Source organism: Lithobates pipiens, unplaced genomic scaffold (genome assembly GCF_037356315.1).
Source record: "Lithobates pipiens isolate NorthernLeopardFrog02 unplaced genomic scaffold, aLitPip1_a1.2 Scaffold_8, whole genome shotgun sequence".
NCBI lineage: Eukaryota > Metazoa > Chordata > Amphibia > Anura > Ranidae > Lithobates > Lithobates pipiens.
This window is the reverse complement of record NW_027507903.1, coordinates 125,114,906-125,126,656: the sequence shown is the minus strand read 5'-3', so window position 1 is coordinate 125,126,656 and position 11,751 is coordinate 125,114,906. Positions and strand designations below refer to the sequence as shown.

The 11,751-nt window shown below is 39.4% G+C and overlaps 1 protein-coding gene across 1 annotated transcript in view; it reads right to left on the bottom strand.

Annotated features, from left to right (window-relative positions):
* Positions 1–10,316, bottom strand: part of LOC143963396 (cathepsin S-like) — a 56,641-nt gene extending 46,325 nt beyond the window's left edge. The window contains exons 1-3 of the mRNA XM_077473024.1: positions 10,224–10,316; positions 6,364–6,458; positions 3,975–4,117 (exon numbers count right to left, since the gene is read on the bottom strand). Of these exons, the coding sequence (XP_077329150.1) occupies positions 3,975–4,117; positions 6,364–6,457 (237 nt within the window). The 5' untranslated portion in view covers position 6,458; positions 10,224–10,316. The remainder of the gene's footprint in view (positions 1–3,974; positions 4,118–6,363; positions 6,459–10,223) is intronic.
* Between the last annotated feature and the right edge of the window lie 1,435 nt (positions 10,317–11,751).

Genomic DNA, 11,751 nt, shown 5'->3' with positions numbered 1-11,751 from the left:
AAGGGAAAAAAAAACCTTACTTCTCTTTGACGTGAAAACTTGTCTAAAGAAAAGAGTTTTTAGATTTAATTTGAATGAGTTTAGAGAAAACGACTGTCTGATGTTCTTTTGAAGTGAATTCCAGAGTTTTGGAGCATAGCAGGAAAAGGCTCCATCTCCCATTGATTTTAGGTGAGTAGAAGGGACTTACAGAAGACAAGAATTGGAGGAGCAGAGGTTACAAGGGGGGAGTAAGTTGATAAAAGTTCAGAGAGATAATTAATGGGGTGCCAAGCCATGAAGAAACTTAAAGGTGAGCAAGAGGATCTTAAAGTTTATGTGAAACCTGACAGGTAGCCAGTGCAAGGACTCCAGGATAGGGGATGTGACCACTTTACCAGACCTACTCAGGATTCTGGCTGTAGAATTTTGTACATAGGACGCAGCCGAGCAATGTTCGTCAAGTGGAAAAAAAGATGTTCTGACAATATTTTGTACATGTGGATCAAAGGTTAAACTATCATAATATATCACCCTAAGATTTTTCAGTTTAGACTGAAGCTCAAGTACAGTGCCATCCATATATAAGCTATCAAGACATTACATAATTGATGGGGGTGCCAATAAGCGTGACCAAGTCTTTCACAGTTTAAAGAGGAAATAAACCCTGATGGGTTTTACTTCCTCTTTGTTTCCCTGCAAAGGCTTACCTGACACAGGAGACTTACCTGACACAGGAGCCAGCGATGTGACCGCTGTCCCCTCTTCCACGAAGCACCCATCTTCTTTCCGGGTATCGTGGCTCCAGCGCTGTGATTGGCCAGAGCCGCAATGACATCACTCCCGTGCGGGAGCCGCCACTAACGGCATGCCGTTAGCAGTGGCACGCTCAGTAGCATGCGCCGTCGACAGTGGTGCCTGTCTTTTGCTGTGTAGGTTTAGGAGATATTTCTTGCACCTACGGGCAAGTCTTAATCTAGGCTTACCTGTAGGTAAAAGTGGGCTGTAAGGGTTTACAACCACTTTAATTGAAGGAAATTATGGGCCATCCAAGTTTTTATATCACAAATACAGTTAGATAGGAGAGAAGCAGCCAAAATATTGGCAGATAATATAGCCATTTCAATCAATTATATTTAATTAATGAAGATGGGTGCATATTACATTGTATAAATATAGTGGATAAGTCTGAGTGACTCAGAGGTAAGTCAAATTCGCTGAATTTCTTAATACAAAAAAGAAAATGCAATAATACATGCAAGAACACACTACCCCATAAGCTCCAAATTAGACTGCTTCACTAACACAACTCATTAAAATGTATCTATTTAACAGATCTGCTTTAATATGAGCTATTTTCATTTTATTTTTGGTAATTCTATATTGTCATCCCAGGCATCACTGAAATAATCCTAAAATGTTAATGTCATCCAGTAATACATGATGCAAAAAAAAGGCAACAACCTATGTTTACTAGTGTATCAGTTATCCCTTCCATTATATTTCTTACATACTAAGGAGCCAACCACTATACAATGCATTACTATGGGTTTGTTTTACTAAAGAACTAGAACTTAAGGGTTCTTTCACACATACCTTTTTAAGCCCTGGTTCACATTGCAGCGATAGACATGCAATTTAACATGTCAAATCACATGCCAATTCAGCGGCTATTGCTCGCAATGGCACTGTCCGAATCCGTGCGACGACATTGTGGAGCCACACCAATTCCCAAAAGTAGTTTTTGTGCTACTTTTGGCGACTTTGGGTGCAATTTCAATAAACATCTGTGCAGAAACCCGCACAGATGTCTCTGAAATCGCCCCCCCCGAAGTCAGGACTGACATGCGGGAATGAAATTGTGCAAGTTCAGCTGAACTAGCACGATTATATTCCCGCTGTCAGTGTAAACCTAGGCTTACTCTGTTCAGCAGGGTATCTATGAACAGATCCACTGCTGGATCAGAGCAGAACAGGACAGATATAAGTTTTGACATTGGACTATGCTGGACCCATGATGGCTCTAAGGGCAACCGGATGTGAACTGACTTGTGTCTGTTTACATCAGGCTACATCTGACTCACCACCTTTAGGTCTGGACCTAGTCGGGCATTGAGAAAGGCAGATGTAAACGGACACAAGACTATTTACACCCACCTGCCCATAGACATGCATGGGGCCTCCAATCAGGTCCACCTGAAAAACTGACAGGTGGACCTGATCGGGAAATGCATACATAGTTTCCTCTTGTGTGATATTCTCATGTGAAACTCTGATGAATGCCTCTTTGTTTAGTCCCCGTTCACATCTGTGCAATTTGACATGCGAGTTGACATGTCAAATCGCAGCCTATTGCCAGTGTTTTGCTAATATGTGCCACCATCAAAGAGTGCTCGTGCATGTGCAGAACTGAAGGGCACTCTAGCTAAGTTGCCGATCAGCTGGAGTGATGTTCCATAGTGCATGAGCACACCGCAGGGGCCTTTTTTTGATGGGAGATACAATTTCTTGGGCACAATTTAATGCTATGCAAACAGTGGAGGGACACCGTATTTGTCATAGTGTGCCTCGATGTTACACTGCGAGTTTACAGTGAGGCACAATGTGACATCTACGGCGTCCCTCCACTCTTTGCATAGCTTTCAATTGTGCCTGTGAAATGGTATCGCCCATTAAAAAAAAAACTCCTACGGTGTGCGCATGCGCTATGGTGACGTCACTCCAGCTGATTGGCAACTTAGCTGGAAAGGCCTTTCTGTTCTGCACTTGCATGAGCACTTTTCAACGGAGGGCACAAATCGATAGAACAACGTTAACGGCACTGTCCCAATCGGTGCGCCGCCGACTTTGCGGCACTACACTGATTTCTAAAAGTAGTTCCTGCACTACTTTTGGCGACTTCAGCGATTTCAAACTCATGTTCAGTGTGAACGAAAGCTTACTGAAATCCTAAATAAAAACAATTGCAACAGAAATAGAGGCTGTTCACTTTCCAAAATGGATGTGCACTGAACTTAGTAAATATGACGAACCTGTGGTCCTCTCTATCATATGCTAGAATAAATAAAATAATAAAAAAATGTCCCTTGTTCATGATTAGGTATTCAATAAACACAAGTCCAACCTATTTACTATCATTCATTCTGTAAAATAAATATACACTTTTCAAAATGAGTATTCACTTTCCTAAGTGAACACCCTCTGTTCTCTTAGTGTATCAACCCAGTTGTGTTTTTGTTTTGCTCTATTTTATATATGTGTTTCTCTTATGCCGCGTACACACGATCGGACATTTCGATAACAAAATCCTGGATTTATTTCTAAAGGATTTTGGCTCAAACTTGTCTTGCATACACAGTCACACAAATGTTGCCAGAAATTCAGAACGCCAAGAACGCGGTGATGTACAACACGTACGACGAGCCGAGAAAAATGAAGTTCAATAGCCAGTGCGGCTCTTCTGCTTGATTCCGAGCATGCATGGAATTTTGTATGTCAGAATTGTGTGCACACGATCAGATTTTCGGACAATGGATTTTGTTGTCGGAAAATGTGAGAATCAACTCTCAAATTTTTTTTGTCGGAAATTCCGACAAAAGATTTCCGATGGAGCCTACACACAGTTGTAATTTCTGACGACAAGCTCCCATTGAACATTTGTTGTCGGAAATTCTGATCGTGTGTATGCGGCATTAGGATCCATTCACACCTAAGCATCACGGCAAAACACGGAACACGTTTAGGCAGCCTAAACATGGTCGGGCGACATATCACAGTACACTCGCTGCAAAAATCCATTCAAAGCAATGGTGCCGCTCCAAAAACGCTCAAGTAAAAAAACAAGAAAAAAAGCTAAAAAAAACAAGCGGCTGCAGCTGCCACTGCAGATCGCTGAGATGTGAGTGGAGCCTTACTATTTCCATCAAAAGCAAGCATTCATTTTGCATTTAAACTATCTTATCAATGCAAATAATCTCTTAAACTTTTTAACTCACCAGATCAGCAAACATATTCACTGCCAAAGTATAATTCTTCAATCCTTTCTCAGCCAAGCTATTGTGCTTCTGTACTTTGTGCCAAGTTTCCTCCCAAATTTGTCTTCGAATAGCTTCTTCCTTACTATTAACATATTTCTTTTCTGCAGAAACAATGAACACATACACCATACAATCCAATCAACAGGATGTCTACAGCATTCAGTTTCACTCTTTTATTATACTGTAGATCAACTGTAATTCCTTATTGTAGAATGCATTAGCTATGACATATTTATATGCTGAGGACAGGAGCTACCAAGAGGTCATTAGACCCAACCATAAACTATTTATTTGAATTTATTCTAACTTTTTTTTTTTGTAAACTGTTACCCAAATGTTCTAGAAATATTACCAAATCATGTTTTTCTTTGTATACATGATACATGGGGGGGGGGGTCTCTTTTTTATCCTAGGTCTCTGTAGCTTTTAGTCACGTCAGTCATTATTGCCACAAAGTAAATAAAATATAATAATGTTTGTAATATATACAGCATTATTGTAATTAGGGATATTTTAAAAATATAAATAAAAAGATTCATTCACTTCCATTATCCAATTTGTATTTTCATTACGTGAAAATTCACATGACTGCACAGAACTGGAAATTCAGTGTCAACAGGAATTTGCTTTTCAAGTGATTGCATAATTAAAATATATATTTTCTTAATTTATTGTACTAGTGTGAAGAAATCGAAACCCGTATTTAAGGTTTAATGCAATATTTGTAGTATTTTATGTACAATAGAAATTTAATCTGGATGGCATTTTCTGTTTAACGATGTGTTGGTGACTACCAATGCTTCTTCGTTTATTGATATGTTTTTAATTCAGTAATTTTTGTGTGTCTTGAGTGTCTTTAAACCTATTGTACATTTTGGATTGTACCTTAAAAGACTCACTATTCCATAAGCAAACCTCTTCTTATTTATGAGTTTGGGATGTGGTGCCGGGTGATTACCTAACAATCTTCCAGATCGATACTATTGTGAATTGTAAGAGCAATTTACTTTGCCTTGCTGAAACTGATGGGTAATCAGACTATCATATGACATTGGTGTAGGTGTTTGACTTGTATAACTATAGGTGTCCTATTGAATTTGTCTATGCATTGTGAATATGAAATATGAAACATAAACACTTTATCTCTCTTTTTTACTATTTTTTTCCTGTTTTGCACCTATACTGGTGGGTTCTGTCATGCCCTAAGGGTTTTTTATTTCCACCTCCCACTTTGAAACTGTAGCCATATTGCACCTTGCAGTAGAATATCATGATTCATGCAAAACAAATTATCTTAGTCTACCCATTGCATCCCATCTGGGGAAAAACTTCCAAGCTGTTACTTTTCATAGTTTCATAGTTAGTAAGTTTGAATAAAGACACCAGTCCATCCAGTTCAACCTGAGTGAGTATCTACAATTGTCCCTATCCCTGTACATTGCACACTCGCATTGGTCCCTACAACCCATAGTAATCCATAGTATATGAAGGTCCCCATTCATATACTAGGGCCAATTTTGGACAGAAGCAAATTAACCTACCTGCATGTCTTTGGATTGTGGGAGGAAACTGGAGTACCTGGAGGAAACCCACGCAGGCTCAGGGAGAACATGCAAACTCCAGTCAGGTAGTGTTGTGGTTGGGATTTGAACCAGTGACCCTTCTTACTGCTAGTGCTAACCACTGCACCACCGTGCCACCCACTTTTCTAATGCAAGCATGGCAATTTCATGCAAAACAGACTGAAGATATTCTGAAAACAAAAGGCCATTTGGTTCCTTATTTTGTCCCCAATGTCAATACAGTGTTATGAAATGCTGTGTCCCCTCCCTCCCTACATCATTTTTAGTATTTTGGACATACCTCCCAACTTTCTGAAATGGGAATGAGGGACACCTATTAGTAAAGGTATGTAGGTATAGGACACATCCCCTGCCATGCCCTCCTTAAAGGAGAATTGTATAAAAAAAATGATTGGCTAAACCCAAAGTGCTTTTTACTACTACTACTACTACTCCTTTATACTGGTTTTTGGTATTTACAAATGTAGCAATTTAGAACTTGGATAAAAGGTTTAACACTGAGGAAACACTTTTTAAAAATATAAATAGTGCATTTTATATACAAAATATATAGATCAGACCAAAATGAGTGACAAATGAAGAGGAATGAGGGACACAGGGACATTGTTCCAAATTAGGGACAGTCCCTCGAAAAAAGGGACAGTTGGGAGCTATGATATTGGATAACAGCATATATTCTATGAAAGCTGTAGATGAAGTGAAATGTTTCATTTTTTTTTCTAAATAATGATCATTGTAGTAAAACTGAAATTACTTTCACCTACCATAATTGGATTTCCAGACTTTCCATTCTTCATCAAGAAAATGTGCAGCTGAAGCTGCAAGAATAACTGTTGCTAAAACCAGGAAAGTCTTCATCCTGCAGAAGTGAAAAGTTTACATCTCATATATTTTCTCCTTTATAGTCATCATGACCTCTCCTTTTCATTATCCCGAAACAAACCCTCAATCAAACTTTACAGTTTTGGGTATATTTTTTGATACACATATGAACCTAATCAGTAAAATTGTTGGTCTTTTTTGGGGTGCAGATTGAATTCCACCAAGGAAAAGAAAATGAGTGGATCAAAGGCAATGCTTGATCAGTGTTTGATAAATACCTTAAAGGTAAAGTATAGTGCATCGTCAATGGACACATATTTGACCTTTTATTACATTGTGCGTATTCTTTCATATTTTATTGGTATTGCAATAAAGCAGAAGTATACTCCCCTCTACTAATGCAACATTTGCAACCTTCTTCCCCAGCCGCTTCAACTGATTCTCCTTCTGGGTATGGGATCTTCCAGGTTGATATAACTCTCATGCACAAGAGTTCATTAATCCTAGCAGTGCCAAAGTTTACACTGAATTGCTCATGCCCAGCTTGTTGATAATCAGGTAAGGATCCTTGCAGAAGAGACATAGTGGGGTTGATGGAATAAAAGTAAATAGATTGTACTTTGAAAATGCATTTGCATTAATTTTCCCCAGAAATTAGTAAATATGGTGAAGCTCTGCTGATTTCCATCATCCAATCTTATGTAAGCGAAAAAAAATGTTTTTCCGCCCTTGCACCTGGGTATTCTTTACAAAATGAAGCTTCACCACATTCAATAAGCCCTGGGGAAAATGAGTGCAATTGCATTTGCAAATTGCACAGTCTATTTGCCTTTAGTCAATCACCCCCACTATGTCTATTCTGCATTCAAAAGCCAGCTTGCTCACCTATTTTCATATTTTTTCAGTTAAAGGTTCACTTTAAATATTGAAATTTGGAGATTAGTCAGTAGAGTAAACTCTAAGGCTAGGTTCATATCAGTGCGGCTCTGTATGCTGCGTTGTTACCATAATAAAGAAGACTGCAGAGAGAACGGAACCTGGCAGGATCTACGGGTATTTATTAACATTTACTCATACAATCTAAAAAACTTGCATAACTTAAAGAGTTTGTTAACCCAAAAAAATAAAAAATAAAGATCCTGCTCCTTTAAAGCATTATATACAGCACAGTGCTTGTGCAGTGTCATTTGGCCCCCTGTAACACCTGTAATACCTGTCTGATTCTGCCAGTTTCTACCCTCCCCTCTCTGCGGTGACTGCGATATATCAGGGCTGCTGAGCTCTGATACCGGAGTCAGCGTACATGTCTCCGAGAGAAGAGAAAGGCGGCATGTCACATGATCGGCAATCTGCGATCAGTAAAAAGGTATATAGGTCCATTTTTTAATAAAGCACAGGCATAGGAGGACATTAGATTAATCATCAAAGAGGATAATGTAAAGTTTACCCTGTGAGTTAACAAAAACTTTAATTTACAAGGCAAAAAGGGAGTTAGTTACGCAATTTCAGTATTTGTGTTTCACATAAACTTTAATGTGACTGGTTTGCCTAATGCCGTGTACACACGACCAGACTTAGGTCCGACAGACTTTCGACAGAGTTCTGATGGAGTTCTGATGGAGTTCTGACGGACTTTCCGAATGAACGGACTTGGCCATACACAATCACACCAAAGTCCGACGGATTCGAATGTGATGACGTACGACCGGACTAGAATAAGGAAGTTCGTAGCCAGTAGCCAATAGCTACCCTCGCATCGGTTTTTGTCCGTCGGACTAGCACACACACGAGCGGATTTCTCGGTAGGAACTGGGTCCGGCGGAGTTCTTTCGGAAAAATTTGAAACATGTTCCATTTCTAAAGTCTGTGAGACTTTTGCAAATCAAAAGTCCGCTGCAGCCCACACACGATCGAATACTATGCCGGAATCATTCCGTCAGACTTTTGATGTTGAAAAGTCTGGTCGTGTGTACGCGGCATTAGGAGTAAAGCATGTCCTCTTTGCAAAGTGAATATTCACATGTCTAGGAAATGTTCACTTATCTCAATGATTGAGATGAAGCTTTTGTTAACCACTATCATCTAAACATATGCAAAAATCATGTTTTTAAAGTTTTCTCGCATATGAATAGGTATGGTTTGCAAAGCAAATTTTTGCCACATTTACTAAAGTAAGTAAACGTTAAATTGCAAAGTGAACCATTTCTATTCCTTTAGTAAATCAGCCTCAATGTTTCATGCAACCTCATCCAATTAGTATGAATACTTTGTGCTTGATTTGGTAAAACACAAGAGTGCAAAATCTGGTACAGCTGTGCATGGTAGCCAATCCGCTTCCAACAGCTTGTTCAATTAAGCTTTGACAAAGCTAATTGGTTTCTATGCAGAACTGCACAAATTTTGCACTCTCAAGTTTTAGTAAAACAACCCCATTGCATCTGACATGAGCCCATGTACCTTTTAGTTTCTGCACAAATCTACCTAAACTTATAAACTGCATAATTATATTTGTATGGTCCTTTACCTTGGACTTCAACATAATTACTAAGCTAAAATCTATACAAGTCTAAACAAAAAGGCAAATTTAACCACATGCCCACCACCCAATGTAGCTGTACGGTTCCCGCTTTAGGAGGTATAGGGTGTGCGCGCATGCCGTCGCTTCTCTGAGGAGCCGATAAGTGTGCCCAGCGGCCGCGATGTCCGCTGGGCACCCATGATTGCTCATGTCAGACCAGGAACGTGGATCTGTGCGTGTAAACACACAAATCCACATCATGTCAGAGGAGAGGAGATTGTGTGTTCCTAGTATATAGGAATACTGATCAGTCCCCTCCCCCAGTCAGTCCCATACCCCCACAGTTAGAACACACAGTGAGGGAACACATTTAACCCCTTGATCACCCCCTAGTGTTAACCCCTTCCCTGCCAGTGACATTTTTTTTGTCTTTTTTTTTTATTATTTCCAGCTATTTATAGCACTGATTGCTGTATAAATGTCAATGGTTTTTAAAAAAAGTGTCAAAAGTGTCTGATCTGTCTGCCGCAATGTTGCGGTCACGATAAAAATCCTGCGGATCGACCGCCATTACTAGTAAAAAAAAGGAATACAAAAAAATGCTATAAATCAATAACCTATTTTGTAGGCGCTATAACTTTTGCTCAAACCAAACAGCTCTTTAGAGCTGGAAATAATAAAAAAAAATCAATATATGCTTATTGTGATTTTTTTTTTACCAAAAATATGTAGAAGAATACATATCGGCCTAAACTAAGAAAAAAATTGTTTAAAAAAAAAAAATTGGGGATATTTATTATAGCAAAATGTAAAACATATTGTGTTTTTTCTCAAAATTTGCACTTTTTTTTGTTTATAGTGCAAAAACTAAAAACCACAGAGGTGATCAAATACCACCAAAAGAAAGCTCTATTTGTGGAAAAAAAGCACATCCATTTTGTTTGAGTACAGCATCGCATGACCGCAGAATTGTCAGTTAAAGTGACGCAGTGCCGTATCTCAAAAAATGGCCTGGTCAGGAAGGAGGTAAATTCTTCCGGGGCTGAAGTGGTTAAATACAAAGTCATTTAACACCAAATATCTGAATTATCCATCCAAGGGAAATTCACAGATAAAAAGAAACTCTGATGAAACTAAAATAAGGACTGGGTGGCATGTACACATATTTATTTTGTAAAAATACTGAAGTATCTCCAATACAATACAGACAATGGATACATTAAGAGAAACTATGACATGTATATACAATAGTTTATAATAAATAGAGTAAAAACGATATTTTACCTGGCGTCTTCAGTTCTGTATGGCACAAGTTACAACTGCAATTGCGTTATTTAAAGGCAACCCTTATGCCTAGAATACATGCTGATAAGCAGTTTAACATCAAATCAGATTGTTGTAAGGGTTTTTTTTTTTATCACCGGTCCACCCCATCAAAAGGAAACAAGTTATCAAGAGTTGGATCTAACTGTAATGTAAGACTAATAGCTAAAAATGTATAAGTGTATTTGTAGATTTTTTAAATGTACTTGTAAATTCAATGCAATGTAGTTACAGTATTATTAGTAGAGTTGGGCTGAACCCCCCCCCCCCCCCCGGTTTGGTTCACACTAGAACTCTCAAACATCACAGAAGTTTAGACCTGAACCCCATTGAAGTCAATGGGACCCGAATTTGAAAAGTCACAATTCCCCATTTTTTATGCAAGTTGTTGGACATAAAAAGGATATGGGGCCTGGTTACTGCCCTGAAGGACATGTATCAATGCATTTTTTTTAAAGAGATTGTTTTTACAGTGTTGTAAGTGTTTTATAAAGAAAAAAAAGTGACATTTAAATTGACGGCAATACAATACCATTGCGGGCAATCCAAAAATGTAAAAAGAAAACAACGTGGGGGTCCCCCAATTCACACCAGGCCCCTTGGGTCTGGTATGGATTTTAACCACTTGGCACCTGCACTATAGCCAAAAGACGGTTACAGTGTGGGCTTAAAATGCCTGGAGGGTGTTGGGGCGCACGTGCGGCCTGCTCTGTGATTGCCGAGTCCTTGGGAAAAGAAGAAAGCCGTTAACTGGCTTCTGATTGCGGGATATCAGTCCCCATAGTGCCCACCAGTGTTGCTAATCAGTGCCCTCCAGTGCTGCTAATCAGTGCCCACCGGTGCCACTTATCAGTACCCATCAGTGCTGCCAGTCAGTGTCCATCAGTGCCTCATAATCAGTGTCACTTTTCAGTGCTGCCTATCAGTGCCTAACAGTGCCATGTTTCAATTCCCTTCAGTGCCACCTATCAGTGCCAACACTCCGTGCCACCTATCGGTGCCCATCAGTGCCACCTATCAGTGCCCATCAGTGCAACATATCAGTGCCCTTCAGTGCCACCCATTAGTACAGCCTCATCAGTGCCATCTCAGTGCCCATCATTGCCACCTATCAGTTCCCATCAGTGCCACCTATCAGTGCCCATCAGTACCACCTAATCAGTGCCCATCAGTACTTCATCATCAGTGTCACTTATCAATACTGCCTATTAGTGCTGCTTACCAGTGCCTATCAGTTCCACCTATCAGTGCCCATCAGTGCCCCCCATCAGTGCCCATCAGTGCCACCCATCAGTGTCCATCAGTGCACCCTCATAAGTGCACATCAGTGAAGGAGAAAAATTACCTGTTTGCAAAATTTTATAATAAAATATGAAAAACCTTTTGCTTTTTTTTCAACATTTTTTGTATTTTTTTGTTTGTTTAGCAAAAAATAGATAACCCAATGGTGATTAAATACCACCAAACGAAAGCTCTATTTTGTGTGAAA